This window comes from Penicillium antarcticum (genome assembly GCF_028974205.1).
Source record: "Penicillium antarcticum strain IBT 31339 chromosome Unknown utg000005l_segment0_segment0, whole genome shotgun sequence".
Lineage (NCBI taxonomy): Eukaryota > Fungi > Ascomycota > Eurotiomycetes > Eurotiales > Aspergillaceae > Penicillium > Penicillium antarcticum.
This window is the reverse complement of record NW_026695303.1, coordinates 1,277,149-1,292,036: the sequence shown is the minus strand read 5'-3', so window position 1 is coordinate 1,292,036 and position 14,888 is coordinate 1,277,149. Positions and strand designations below refer to the sequence as shown.

Here is a 14,888-nt window from a genome sequence, read left to right as displayed (position 1 = left end):
ACTCGCCCACCTACGCCGGTCTACTACCACCATCAGCTCACAAGCCATGTGCCGCGTATCTATAACAAATGCTACCACCACTTCCAACTTCTATACTACGTGCTTTTTATTTTAATGCATGCTGAATGTATTTGCTTTAATTAAACTCGACCTATATGTCAGACCACCATGTTTCACTGCAATTTTCACTAATATTCTTATGCTGTGCTTGATGCTCAATTCAATGCTCAATTCAACAATAATAAACCGAGGCATATCAATGTAAAACCAAGATCCATAGGCTCTAGTGATTAATACGGCCTCAGAATAACAATTAAAATCAGAGGCATATTTTTTGAAATGCAAATACGGAGGTAAAATAGGTTTCATAGTAAGGCGGTGCTGTAGTAGATGGCCGTACCCACCAAATTTTGATTAATTAATATCTTCCATGTACTTGGTAAATAATACTGCTTGGCGAGGCATTTTGTTTGGACATAGTTGGTAGGACTTTAAGATATATCAAACACTTATCCAGGGTATATAGAATATACAGTTGAGCACAGTCATGCTCTAAAAGAGTATGTAAAAAGGGGACCCTCGTGTCCGTAACTGTTGCACGCGCTAGTTGAAGCAAACAGGGGTCATGATGAAAAGTAACAGGTGGATAGTAGAATGAAACGGCCAGTACCCGTCAAGGGTAAGTCATATACGAGGCTAAGCTCTTAGACAGCGGGGACAACGGAGCCGACAATTGTGCTAAGGCCACCGAGACCGAGCGTGGAGAGAAGACCCTCAACGGCAGAGTCGACCTGGACAAGGAGGACGGAAGCAAAGTCCTGGGCGTGGACAGCAATGAAGCTAGCGCCGGGGATCTGGGGAACCTGGTCCTTGAGACCGGAGAGAGAGGTAGCAGTAGCAACAACGTTGCCGATGGGACCATCTTGGAGAGAGGTGAGGTCAAGACCACCGAGGAGACCAAGGACGGTAGGCTCAACCTGAACGAGGAGGTTCTTACCACCAACAAGACCGTTCAAGTCAGTGATAGAGAGAGCATCGGAGATGGGATCACGCTTGACGTTGCCAGTGACAGACTCAAGACCGCCAACAATGGAGCCGAGAAGGCTGCCGACCTGACCAAGACCAAGGCTGTCAAGGAGGTCAACGAGCTTCTGGGTGAGCTGGATAAGAGCAACGTTTCCGTTTTCGAGGACGGCGGTGATCTGGCCGAGACCAGCACCGTTGCCGCCGTTCAGCTGTCCGACGCTCTCGGCAGTCTCAAGGATCTGGCCCACGGGCTGCTGGAGCTCGCTGAGGGGAATCTTGCTCAAGAGACTCTTGAGCTCGTTCTCGGCCATCATCTCGACCTGGGAGGTACCGGCCTGGTTGAGGACGCTCAAGATTTGGCCGGCGCCGGAGGAGCCGCTGCTAGCCATGCTGGAGACAGCGCTGCTGGGGGCCGGAGTAGCGGTGGGGGTAACACCAGAGCAAGTAGGGACCATGGACAAAACAGGGAGAGGAATTCCCGAGGGAATGACTCCGGAGGGCAGGCAAGATGGAATACCCGAGGGGATAGCGGACAGGACTCTAGTCGGGAGGGCGACGGCAGTCGATGCCAGAAGGGCAGCGGAGAAGGCGAAAGTCTTCATCTTGACGATTTATTAAGGAATGATTGAAGTTCAAAGACTTAGTAAAAAGGAGTGGACGGTAGAAACCGAGTATAAGGAATGACTTGTAAGGAATGACAAGAGAAAGAGTTCTTGGGGAATTCGAATATCATGCGGAGCAGTCCCACGTTATATACCAGGGCCATTCTCAGGGGAGTCCTTCAGCCTTGGCCAAATCCTGGTGGAAATTGTTCCCCGGCTTTGTCGTGAGCAAAAGGAATGATCTGCAGGGTATCCAATGAAGACGAGCGTCCCACGAAGCTTATGATTGCACTACACGACCCAACCCATGTGGCGCTCTCACCAACCACTCAGCGTGAAGCTGATATCTGTTGATGCCACAGGATTGCTCTCTCACCACCATTCCCCATAACGCTAGTATTTCTGACACCGCGGGAAGCCCCTCTGTTGCCTTGCTTGCTAATTCAGGATTTGGTCTACCCACGATGTCAATGGAAACAGGATAGAGTCGTGACCAGTGGCTGTAGACTATCGTTTGATCAAACCCCGTTTGAGAGAGATCTCAAAGGGTAACAAGCCTGCTGATGTGTGCGCCAAATGATTTTAGCATGCTCATTATCCGGATAGGACGCAGGGTCCTGAGCAAAAGTACGATAACGCGATCCTGACAACGTTGCAGGCAGCAAACAGAAGCCGAGATCGCCAGGGCTGTCACAAACTTTGCCCTTTCAAGTGTCCAATAGTAATCAAGCCCCTGGCCCAAAGGTTGCACTGATCTGCAGTCCATCCGCCCAAAGAATACTGGGAAGAACGTTAAGTCCACCGAACAGGCGCCGTTGATGCTGATTGCAATCTTAGTTCTCCACCTTTGGCAGGTTTCGGCAAATAGCGTCGCGGGTGGGTCGTCAAGCCTTCTCTAACTTCCTTTTTTGGACCAGTGTGTTCTTTGTTGGATTCAGCCTAACGGCGTTTTGTCGTTAATTAGAAGAGAACCGAGCGTTTATGATATCACGGGTCTCGCTGTCTTCCATGCACCGGCGGATAGGGCGTTCAGGGGCGACAGGGGATATCTCGGGGCCGACGTCATTAAATCCTGTAAACAACGCATTGATGCTAAAAAGGGGTCAAGAATTCGAGGAGTCATTGAGAGCTAGTGAGATATGAAGCCTGAACTCGAACGTTGAGGAGTGAAGGTTCGGAAAAGACTTTGGATGGGTCTGGGGGATATTCAGGGGTAATTTATACTTGTACGCCACAACCCCAGTGGCATTTGTGGCGTTGCTTGTACTGAACAGTCACTTGCAACGGGCTATTTTTTTCTGTCTGGCTAATCTAGTAAAGCGAAAATTAGATCTTCACTAGTGAGCTAACTTGAGTGAATTTCCTCTGAATTAAGGAAAACCTGCCACAACAATTCTTGAAAATGGAAATGATTGACTTACCCGACTTACAACGTTGCATTCAGTGTGAATGGGTGCTAACTTAATTTGAAACCTTCAATGTCCACTATTTTTGAAGTCAATTGCCTAATAAAAACCGCAGACCCGAGGCATTGATCATGATCTGTACAGCATGGCACTCAGGTGTAGGTAGTATGGTGGAAGCTGAAATTTTACATGTCTTTCTTTTTCTCTACGCAATGTATTTGAACAGCTTGGAAGTTAAATATTCACATGAAGTAAAATTTTTTGTACAATTCTATACAAAACATATCAGGATATACAGCGAACAGAGTAGGGGTATATAAGACATTGGCAACCTGTCAAATAATCATAATTTTGATAGCCAATCAGTTGCAGCCTTCCCAAGAGTGGTAATTGGACCGAGAGACTCATTTATCGGCGAGCGATAATCTAGCAAGCCAGAATTCTGGCAGCGGCAGCCTCAGCAACAACCATGATGGTAGTCTGAATGTTACCAGTGGGGAGGTCGGGGTGGATACTGCCATCAACGACGAACTAAAGGAAAAATTTGATTAGCAGAAATTTCGAGATAGGAGTTCTTGTAACATACCAGGTTGTCAGTTCCATACACCTTAGTGTTGAGATCCACAACTGAGGAACCACCCTTGCGGCCATCATCGTTACCCAGCTTAGCAGTGGTGGTGTAGTGGTTACCAGGGCTCAGGGCGTTGAGGATAGCAGAAACATTGGTGTTGGTGACAAGCTCGAAGCCAGTGGAAGGGTTGGTGATTTCGCGGACCATCTTGGAGACAAACATGTGGGCAGCCTTCTTGTCAGAAGAGGTCTGGAGATAGGGCGACTTCTCAATGACAGTGTTCCCGCTGGCATCAAGTCCCAGAATACCAGATGAGGTGAGACCGTGAGTCAGGTAAGAGGTGATGGTGACGACACCCTCATCAGTGGGGGCGCATGAGCCCTGGAAGTACTGGGTGTGTCCGTCGATCTCCTCGGAAGTGAAGAAGATCATGCGGTGCTTACCTTGGGTCAGGACACCGCTGTGTTTGTTGTAGAGGGAGATGTCACGAATAGCAGAGCCATTCAGAACACCGTCGTAGTCGACCAGACCGAAGGAGGCATTGGCGCTGAAGGCAATCGGGAAGATGGGGTGGTCCTTGAGGCCAACACCAACGGGGAGGTCAATCCACTGCTTCTTAGGAGGAACGACAATGCCGTTTCTCCTAGCAGTCTCAATCTGGGCAGCATGACCAATGCCAGAGTTCCAAAGCACACGGGGAGTAGACAGAGCACCGGCAGCCAGCACCACGCGACCATGGGGAGCAACGGAGATGATCTCGGAATCGCCTGAGGCAGTCTGAACTTCGACGCCGGTGACATGTCCACCGGAGCGGACCAAGCGAATAACCTTGGTCTGGAGGGCGAGTTGGAAGTTCTTGAGCTTCTCAGCCTCGGGGAGATAAGTGCGGACAGGACCAGCACGCATCTGGTTCTTCAAGTTCCAGGCGGGGTAGCTGTATACCTCGTACTTCTCATCTGGCTGAGCACTCATGTCGACGGACTTCCAGCCAAGGCCACCAAGGAACTTGGACAGGACATTATATAGAACCTGATCGTAACGCTTGCCATCGGCGGAGGGGAGGAGGGTGCCGGGGTTGCGCTTGTAGAGACGCTCGGAAGCGGGCTTGACGTCGTTCCACTTCCAGCCCTTAGGCCACTTGTCATCGAAATCGCGGGCAGGAGGGTGGACGAAGACCATGTAGTTAACGGTTACACCGCCACCGAGAACACAGGCAGCATTGCCTTCAGTGTCGGTGCACATGTACTGTTCCCAAAGGTCAAGAGCACCAATGTCTGCCGAAAGACCCGGCAGGTCGATGGGGGTCAAGGAGTTGTTCCATGGGAGAGTTTCGTTTGCGCCGGTAGCCACAGTAGGGCCGACACCACGCTCAAGGAGGAGGACCTTCTTGCCAGCCTGAGCGAACTTTTCAGCGCTGATGATACCGGCTGGGCCACCGCCGACGACAATGTAGTCATATGTCTGGTTCTGAAAAACGGAAGCGGAAGCCAGTCCGGAGAGAATGGAGAGTGCAGCGGCCAAAGGGCCTGCCTGGAAGATTCTCATATTGAAGTACAAAAAATGAGATCTGTGTAAAATGCCGAGATCTGAATCTGCAGGGGAAAGGGCCCTTTTAAAAGTCTTACAGCATCAATACCGTTACGCCCAGATCCAGGTCCCATTCCAGCCAATTGTCTCAGAATCCACGCGGGCTACTCATGGCTCAACAAAAGTAATTTCGTCTATAATCACCAATCGGAACTAGCGCGATCAGATAAGAACGTTAACTCGCCGCTGAGCCGCCCATTTCCCGCCTTTCTCGAGACGACACTTCAGTTTCCGTACCACTTCGTGTGAGTATTAAGCCAGATTTTTATCTATAGACTTCTGTTCTTCCATTGCTGAGGGCATTCAGTACTGCTTCGGAATGCGAAATTGTCAAATTGGCTTTCTCAGAAAAGTCCCTGTTTTGACTCCACTTGAACCATTAATGCCAAGTGCGGAATCAGTGCGCCACAGACGTTGCAAGCCCCTAACGTGTTTCATACCTCACTTTATTTCCGGCAAAGCGTTTTGCCAATCCCTTTCTGGCTCTGACGCAGGGGTCAACTTCGGCTGAATGTTCCAGAACTTCGATTCATCTATTTCATGGATGTGGCGTCGAAAAATCAATTAGAGTATCTGTCTAGCCAAGCCACTGTCCCACCTCGTTGTCAGGGCGTGAAAACCTCGCAACTTTGAAACAGCCAAGAAAGATATTCGACCCTTACCAAGCATAGAATAAGCAGCCCGGCATCGGTCCACATTAGGCAATAATTCATAATCAGCTCCCTCACGCGACACTCGGGTAGACTCTTTGGTAGCCATTATTTACTATATTTCCACGTACGGAGTACAGTACATGCATTTCATACACAGTACCCACCTCTCCGATTCTCTTTTGGGATGTCGGCGAAACTTCGCTCTTTGTTAGGCACGATAAACCTCATAGTGGAGTTCGGCGAATTTGAGCGGCGCTGTCAATTCATTTTGGAAATTCATCCGCAAACATCCTAGAACATTCAGTCTCTCGGTAGAGCTCTCGGGCCACAGGGGCAAACATGTCTTGTTTCAGCAACGGTGTGGACGATAACCCTTAGAACAAATCGAAGTAGAAGTGCCTCCCATAGAGCATCCAAACTAAGTCTTACTTTCAGACAAAGACATGACGCCAATAGATTGGGGTCCTGGAAAATGCATGAACAGCGATCGAGGATGACTTAGACTTCGACTTGTGAGATCTATTCGGAAGCAAGCGTGCTGCTCTATATCTCACAGACCACTGGTAGCGCCCCATACATGTAATAAACGATTGGAGCTATGATGGCAATTGGATTGCAAGCAAGGTAGAATGACCAAAGGTTGAGGCTTTCCGCAAACTGTCGCGACGGCCAAGGTGCTCCCGGCTACCTTCGCTTGTTTAACGTTCAGGACCGCCGGCGTGAGTCCGTGAGACATGAGGCTGTCAGCTTTGTATCGGGGATAGCTCCACCCATGGTGTTGTGGTCTCCTGAAACACACCCTGAAATCTTCAATGTCGTCAATACAGTGGGAGGCGTTCTTGGCGTGTCCAAGATCTGCAACAACTTGACTACGGAGTAGAGATTTGAGTATTTCACGCGCTCTGCATCAGTAACTCCAGTTCAAGCGCTGTCTGTCGATGAAATGTCCGACCATTCTCCGTCTTGCCCCAAGGTATCTGTCCTTAGCCCATCTAGACCGCGGCAGCGAAGCTGATACACGAACGCGCCGCCAATGGGCTGACGGGATACCGTAATATGAAGCCGTGCCATACGAAATTTTAAGCTGTGCATGATCAACAGTTTCTTTTGGTGCGCAAAAATTGTAGTCCTGCCTCGCGATATCAATCGCAATGAAGGTAAGAATTATGCACAGTGGGGGATCAACAGTGGACCCGGAGGCAGAGAGATCGTTGCAATGACGAAACCCAAACAAAAACACCAACCTCCGACTATAACCTCGCCATGAGCCCAGCACACCTAACTCGACATTCACGCACCCTCCTCTTAACGCTTGACGCCTTCGGCACCCTTTTTCACCCGTGCCACCCTGTCCCGAACCAGTACGCGGCGGTTGCGCGTGCCTTCGGATTGCCCCGTGCAGTCATAACCCCGGACCGGCTCAAAGCCGCATTCAAGGAGGTTTTCAAAGCACAAGCGCGTAAATATCCCAATTATGGTCGTTCAGATGTTCTGCTGGGTCAGTATGGCGGGCCTCGACAATGGTGGGAGGAGGTGATTCAGGGGAGCTTCGCGCGCGCGATACTTGGGAACAATGAGGAGGCACGATCGACGCAAACAGGCCAGACGGGCGAGCATATCATTCTTCCCCCCGGCCTAATTGATTCTCTACTGGATCAATTTGCTGGGTCCAAGGGTTATGCATTTTACAATGATGTGGCACCTTTCTTCCGTCGCATGCGCGAACTGAAGACAAGTGGAAAGAGTCCGTTTGAACATATAATTATTGGTGTTATTTCAAACTCGGATGATCGCGTTCCTGCTGTGTTAAAGTCGTTGGGCCTCCAAGTAGGCAATATGCGCGCCGACCAAGATCGTTGCAGTATGGAACTTCCAGGCTTTGAGGACCTCCAAGGCGCGCAGGCCACAGCAGATGGGCAACACACATTGGATGTTGACCTTGTAATTACGAGCTATGAAGCCGGTGCAGAGAAGCCTGATCGGTTGATTTTTGATGTTGCGAAACGACAGGCTCAGTTGCTTGCGACCCCTTCGAATAGCGACGCCGACATACTTTGCGTACATGTGGGCGACGACTACGTGAAGGATTATTGTGCTGCTAGAGATGCAGGCTGGGAAAGCTACCTTCTTCCTCGAGACGCGTCTCAGAAGAATCCAAACGCAGAAACTTCACTAGACTCTTTGGCAGAGCTGGTCGATCAATTGGAGAGGCCGACTTGAAATTTTGCAAGCAAAGTGCTATCATTTGTGATTATTTCGGACCTACCTGATACCGGGGATACTGCGGCGTAAGGTTGTCATTACTTCCCTTCCAAATCTGTTGTTATTGCTTTCTGTGAAGAAACAGAAGAAGCTTGTTCATTTCTTTGTTATCCAGGAGCATACAAAAATAGACCACTGTCACAGTGTAGCGGATATGATCCTCTGATCTAATTTTCAAGACACCCGCAATCTCCGTTCTCGTTATTGGCGCAACCTGCGCGACCGTCACAGCAGTAGGTATAGTTGCATGGATAGGGACATTGTTGACAAGCTAGGAGTATCCAGTAAGTCAGAGATTGAATAAGGTACGAGGAATCAGGACCGAGCAGCCACCAGGTTGAGTCTTACTTTCATTGCCGCGTTTCCCCAGGGGAGACGAGTGTTCCAGTCTCACAACATCGGGGCTCGGTTTCATGCTGACTATAATAATAATGGCGGCTCAGTTCATCCTGTTGCCATCTTTTCGGGGGTAACTCTAGGCGCAATGAGGCGGATCAGATACCTCCTTTGGTGGCGTGCTCCAGACCTGAGCTGGCAACACAGAACCCTGTCACACCGAGAATCATAAGAAGCTTCACGACTGTTGGATACATGGTTGAAATTATATGAGAACTGAAAATGTTCAATTCCAATGGCGAGAAGCTGAAGAGGATAAGTTCGTGGGGGTTAAGTCTGGCTGTGCTAGGTAAGACTGAAGAGTATATGGGAGATTGAGAGCCGATGCCATTCGGTCAGCCTCTTGTATGCGCCGACAACAAGATGTGGGATCTACATTCCACATACATGGCATCACTCTATTTACGGCGTAGCTTACATGTCACTCAGCGCTTTTGGGGGGAAAGCTTGGCGCTTCGAGCTTGCTTTGCAAAACAAACCTCCTCAAAGGAATGAACAAGAGAGCACCTCAAGGTTCAGGTATGTAGGGAAATACAGATTCCCTTGGTGGACAGGTCCATGAAGCGATATATTTTACGACAAACACCAAACAGCCTAAAAACATACGAAACACGTATGGAATTGAGTTGTCTCCTCGGGTACTAAAGACCATGCCTATTTGCCTATTTTGCACTTCCGTACAGCTCAATGGATCTGCCTCATCCTCAATACCACCTGTACATTCTAGTGTTCCCCCAATTCTGGGGATGAGCGACACCTTGCATCGACCCTGAATCAACCAAGAATGCCTCAACACGGGATCCACATACTCAAGCCCAATAGGTCCATGTATGTGCAGCATTTGAGCCTGCATGAGCTCTATTCAACTTGTGCTGCAGGCTGGTTGGTATCACTCCCTTTCAAGTAAGTGTACATCGAATGTCTTGCCCAAGTGAGTGGGTTGATGTCAGGTTGCCTATCTAATCACAGCGCTTGCGCTTGCCATTTCCAAACTTGGATGCCATGTCGCCAATTCTACTTTCTGGCCTGTACATCAGCATGCCTTAAATTGCTCAGGTATCAGAGAAAAACACTTTGTGCGATGCTACTCCGCGCTGTCTCCCCAGATAGTGGAAATGGCATAAGCACAAGCAATCGTCAAGTCCAAAGCGGACTCGAAGCGGATGGTGAGGCCTCTGGCTAGGGCCCTTCAAACCTTCACAATAGATGGGATGCAGCAGGAGGGGCCGAGGCATACAAGGGAATTATCTTATCAGACTTCCCTAGTTTCTTCGTTCTGTACGGTCCTAATGCTACGACCGGCCAGCACTCTGTGATCTTCCTCTCGGAATGTCAAATCAACTATTCGTGTCGATTGTTACGTCCCGTGCTCAAGGGCAACACTAAATCAATCATGGTCAAGCCAGAAGCGCAGAAGCGGGACCTTGCCTGGATCCATGACGGTTGGGTTCTGCGCGACATGCGAGATCTTCACGAGGACTTGATGCTTCACCGGGGATGGGAGAGGAATCGCTTCTGTAGACAGGCGTGGAGACTGGTCGGACTCGCGGTTGAACGGTCGCTGCCATTTCACTGTTGGTCGCTATCATGCATGGGCTTTGAGGCGGTTTGATTGTATTTTCCTTTCAATCTATAGACTTTGAGGGGCTAATTAGCGTCGCCCTGGCAGAGTTGGAAGGCAAGTGGAAGCGCTGTGCCCGACTGTAAGCACGCTTGGATATATTCAATCAAGTTCATATATTACGAACACTAGGGTAAACAAACCGCCTGATATTCCATGAATATGTACGGTCTCAACGCCAGGAAAATGAACTCCTTCCCATGATGCTAAGAAATCGAAAAGAAAATCGCAAAATCAATGTATAAGCAAGACACCTCATTACACATTGTATGATAAAATCACCTAATCCCATTGACCCTTGCCCAAAGCACCGAGTCCGCCGCCAGTATGCTTATTCAATAACTTCGCAATATTGGACCCACCATTCCGCTGCTTGATACGCAGCTCCTTCTCACGCTCACGCTCACGCGCGGCTGTGTATGAATTGACAGCACCGCCCTTCTTCGGTCCTGAAGCTGCGGCCTTGGGAACGCGGTTGGAGGTAGTGCTTGAGTTGCTGGAAGAGGAAGAGCCGGTCGTTACACGGCGCAAGAGCTGGGGAGGACGGAATCCAATCGGACCTTCGCTGTTCCCCGTTGAAAATGCCATCTTGCCATTTCCAGATCCGGAGGTGTTTGTTGCGGAGTTGGAGGATGCTTGGCGGAGGAGTGCGAGGCGGTCCACGACCACTCCGCGTGTTCGGCGTGGGTGGCTGGGTTTGGCGAAGGTTGTGTCTGATTGTTGGTCTTCTGAGTGGCCTTCTTCGGCGCCGGATGTGTTTTCGCTTTCTTCCTCGTGGTCGGCACCGTCCTCGTCGAGGGAGGCATCCTCGTGGAAGGAGTCGTACTCGGGCGTTTCTGTGAGGAAGGATAAGGTCTCACGGATCTCCGCGAGGGTAGCTGGTTTCTTGGACATTGCGCTAGCAGGAGTGCGGCGGAGATTTGGTGGGGGTCGGTTGGTGGAATCTTCGTCGGATGGCTCAAGAGGGCGCTTGCGCTTCTTGGCCTCAGCTGATGCATCTTTTAACTGTTCCTCTGATGCAGTATCTTGGGATGCTTCTACTTGAGAACCGCCCTCTTCTTCCTCGAGGAAGTCAATATTGAAATCATCATCGATCTCGCGATCCTCAACAGCCTTGAAAAATGCCGCTTTCTTGGGGTTTTCGGCAATCTCGCCAATCTTCTCATCTGCAAGAAGAGCACGACGCATCTTGGCGAATTCGCGTTGCTTTTCACGGCGGCGTGCCAAGTGCTCATCGTCCGAATCGTCAAGATCGAAGTCATCATTGGCATTCTTGCGGCGACGTAGGGCTCCAGTGGTGATGTCTCTCATGAGCTTTGCAACGTCCTTCTCGTCACGGTTACGATCATGCACACTGTGAGCTTGTTAGCACTGCAATAAACCAATACACACAAATGGAATAAACATACGCGTTGAGTGCGGCGAGCTGCTTCTCGTCAACCACCTCGCCACTGTTGTCGTTGATCATCTGGCGATCAATAGCATCTTCTTCGCCATCACTGTCATCACTGTGACCTCCGAGGCCAGCATATTCATCCTCGGATTCCTCGGCAGCCTCATCCACGATATCCTTCGCCTTGCTGCTCTTCTTGTTATATTCAGGCGCAGGCTGCTTCTTCGTAGCCTTATCCTTCTTCATGACATCAAATGCATTGGCATTGATCTCAAAGTCACCCTCAGGCTCAGCTTCCTCGACCTGAGAGAGTTCAGTGGCGCGGCCTCGGCGCAACATCTTGCGCTTTCGCTCCACAATAGGCGACTGGCTCTGATTAACGAGAACTGTATCGATGGTTGACGCAGGAGGAGTATCTCTCCATCTTTTTGCAGGATCAAATGGCGAGAAGACAAATCCTTCGTCTTGGGTTGGGTCAGGCAGTTGAGAGTACTCCTGGAAATTGTGTGGAGCGGGTGACTCTGATACCCGGGTGATGCTCTGCGAGTAACCTTCCATGAAGTCTTTGTTTTGTGGCTGTTCCTGGCTGTCGGGTACAAGAACCTCTGATTCTTCCTTCTGCAGCTGGGGCGTAGGACGACCCGGGTCAGGCAAGAAGAAGGGGATGGTGGCAGATCCCGGTTGACTTTCGGCGCCACTGCCGTCTAGCGTAGAGGCAAAGGCCTGAGTAAGACCGAGAGACATATCACCAGGTGTTCCCAGACCAGGGAATTTAGGACGTTCAGCAGACTGCGAGACATGGCTCGGGGCTCTCACGGGCGTTGATGGCACCTGGGGCTGATCTTCTTCATCTTCGTCATCACTGATAACTCGTGTTCGGCGCTTGCGTCTGGCAGAAGCGGGATGCTCTTTTTCAGTGTCTGAGGGTAGATCTTCACTCTCATCATCGGCAGACTCGTCGTCTTCGTCTGCCTCCTGCTCGACAAGCCCGGCCTTCCCATTTAAGCTGCCAGTTTCCTCCTCTTCATCTTCATCATCGCCTTCGCCATAGGCCTCTTCATCTGACCCGGAAAGCTGATAGTCATCATCTTCATCCTCGTCATCGTCGTTATTCTGTCCATTCTTGTTCTTAGCAGCCCGCTCGAGACGAGCAATCTCATCTGCCTCTTTGCGAGCTTTCTCAACAAGGTTCTCCATATCATCCTCCATGGCGGCGCGCTCCTCGGCGGTTTCAATGACGACACCCTTAGCCCGGAGTTCGTCGATTCGCTCACGGCGCTCCTTGGCCGCTTGCTGTCGCGCTTTGAGCAATAGGCTGGCAGAAAGCTCTGCATTGTTCATTGTGGCCCGCTTGCGCGAGGGAGAGGTCAAGTGTGCCAATGCCTTGAGCCTGGTAGTACCAGGGTCTTCTTGCATCTGACGGGTGGGAAGGTTTTCAAATGCTGCAATACGACGACACTTGCCAGGAGAAGTAACCACCTCGAGGTCGCTATCAGAATCATCGTCACCGTTGGTATTCGCAGCAACTGCTTGTCGGGAAAGCAGTACGCGAATAGGCGGTTGAGTGAGTGGACGAGAGACTTTCTTTTCTTGGGTGGCTTCGGGCACAGAAAGAGAAACCTGTTTGACTTCAGGTTCTTGAGGTTGTGCGGCGTCAGACTTCCCAGCTACCAATTCATCGACAGTGGGTAGATCCTGGCCCTCATCCATGTCGACATCGGTGGCTTGTGTCTGAGCGTCGGAGCCAGGAGCAGTCGTCTTGATCTCGTCAGCTCCGCCAAAAACTGGAGAAGTTTGCGGGGTGTTTTTGAGCTTGCGTAATTCTCCATCAGATGAGTTCTGCGAGCCGGCAGTGGACGACGAGTTTGCGGCAGGTTGTTCGGTGGCCGAGGGTTCAGGTTGCATGAAGTTGAATCGTGCAAAGAGACTCTCCTTCGTAATCTTCTTCTTGGTCTTAGCCTGATGAGCCAGTTGCATATTACGGCTCATGCGCTGCGTCTCCTGTCTCATTTCATCCAAAGCTTTCTTGCTCGCCTTGCGGGGTTGACGAGCCTTCTGAGATAATTTGTGAGCAGAAGCAGGGTCATCAGCGCCGCTTTCCTCGCCAGAAAGGACCTCTGAGGTGAAGTGTTCCATCTGTGCCTTCCGAGCAGCAGCCTTCTTCTCGGCCTCGGCTTTCTCCCGCTCCTCACGCTCCTTGCGTTTCTGCGCAACAAGGGAAAGGAAGCGGGAATTGCCCTTGGGCTTAAACTCAGCGCCTGTATCATTATCGTCGCTGTGGGTGGGGTCATAATGCGGTTCAGCGGGAGAAGACACAAATAAGGGAGAGTCGGATCTTAGACGGGGAGGAGTTTGCGTAGGCTCGTTATCGGATTCGGGCGATTCAGATCTGGCATTGTTCTTTCTCCTTGGACCAGCCGCAGGGAGATCGTCTTCACTGGATTCGTTATCGGGTGTGGACTCTGTCTGCCGCGGCTTCTGGGCCTGTTCTCTCTCGGACCGGAGGGCTTTTGACACGCGAGCGAATGCGGATTCTGTTTCGTGGACAGCGGTTGATTTCGTGGTATTGCCCTGCATACGAGCAGCCATACGGCCCTTAGGGCGGGCGACTTCATCTTCACTACTTGAATCTTCCGAGTCGTGTGCTTGACCGTGATTGTGTGTCTGAGTTATTGATGTGAAATCTCGCCCTAAATTGAGTTTTGTGACAGCAGATGTGGATTTGGCATTTGAGGTGTCGTCATCTGAGTCGCTGTCAAATTCAGCCATCATGGCTTTGATCTTCTGGCCGGGAGTAATAATGTTCGGCGAACCGCCCGGGGACGCGGAACGCGTCGAGCGTGGTGTGGACGGCGAGGTCATTTTGTCGTAATTGTTCTCGTATTTTAGTATGATTATGGGGAGGATGTTCTCATGATGGGATCAATTGGAAGGGAGTGGCAATCCAAGGTCCAGATCAATGTGCAGTGGAGGTTCAAGGGCGCATAGTCCGGACGCGAAGCGCGTGCCTCGCGTTGCTAGGCCCCACACGTGATTGTTATCTCTTATCGTGATTTTTCACTACAGAGAATACAGACTGAGATCGTTTGTTAAGTGTAAACGTGGATATTTCGTTTGTGAATACTCCCTTAAAAATACCCTAACACCCTCGACAGGTACCGGCGAATCCACGCTCTTACCAACCTTAAAGATGATGATTGTATTGCTCATGATGCATTCCCAGAAGTGTCATAATACAAAAAAGAATGCTATTTTTTGAAATGACGCCGTAAAATCATCCACCGACTCCTCAAATATTGCGAAAGAAAAAGGTAGGGGGATAAGCTAAAAAATAATAATGTCACAATGCAGTCTTGGCTATGCGCCAATGA

At 50.3% G+C, this 14,888-nt stretch overlaps 5 protein-coding genes across 5 annotated transcripts; 1 reads left to right on the top strand and 4 right to left on the bottom strand.

The window, feature by feature from the left end:
• Positions 1–704: 704 nt before the first annotated feature.
• N7508_005126 (uncharacterized protein) lies at positions 705–1,628 on the bottom strand (the record flags this gene model as incomplete). The annotated part of the gene is made up of 1 exon (XM_058463192.1): positions 705–1,628. The coding sequence occupies one exon, from the start codon at positions 1,626–1,628 to the stop codon at positions 705–707; it is 924 nt and encodes a 307-aa protein (XP_058319670.1).
• Positions 1,629–3,460: 1,832 nt separating this feature from the next.
• N7508_005125 (putative cellobiose dehydrogenase) lies at positions 3,461–5,150 on the bottom strand (the record flags this gene model as incomplete). Its single annotated transcript, XM_058463191.1, has 2 exons — positions 3,461–3,565; positions 3,621–5,150. 2 exons carry the CDS (start codon positions 5,148–5,150, stop codon positions 3,461–3,463), a joined length of 1,635 nt encoding a protein of 544 aa, XP_058319669.1.
• A 1,958-nt stretch (positions 5,151–7,108) lies between these two features.
• Positions 7,109–8,065, top strand: N7508_005124 (uncharacterized protein; the record flags this gene model as incomplete). Its single annotated transcript, XM_058463190.1, has 1 exon — positions 7,109–8,065. The coding sequence occupies one exon, from the start codon at positions 7,109–7,111 to the stop codon at positions 8,063–8,065; it is 957 nt and encodes a 318-aa protein (XP_058319668.1).
• Positions 8,066–8,396: 331 nt separating this feature from the next.
• On the bottom strand, positions 8,397–8,700 carry N7508_005123 (uncharacterized protein; the record flags this gene model as incomplete). The annotated part of the gene is made up of 2 exons (XM_058463189.1): positions 8,397–8,527; positions 8,610–8,700. 2 exons carry the CDS (start codon positions 8,698–8,700, stop codon positions 8,397–8,399), a joined length of 222 nt encoding a protein of 73 aa, XP_058319667.1.
• A 1,706-nt stretch (positions 8,701–10,406) lies between these two features.
• Positions 10,407–14,379, bottom strand: N7508_005122 (uncharacterized protein; the record flags this gene model as incomplete). Its single annotated transcript, XM_058463188.1, has 2 exons — positions 10,407–11,478; positions 11,534–14,379. The coding sequence occupies 2 exons, from the start codon at positions 14,377–14,379 to the stop codon at positions 10,407–10,409; spliced, it is 3,918 nt and encodes a 1,305-aa protein (XP_058319666.1).
• Positions 14,380–14,888: the final 509 nt, after the last annotated feature.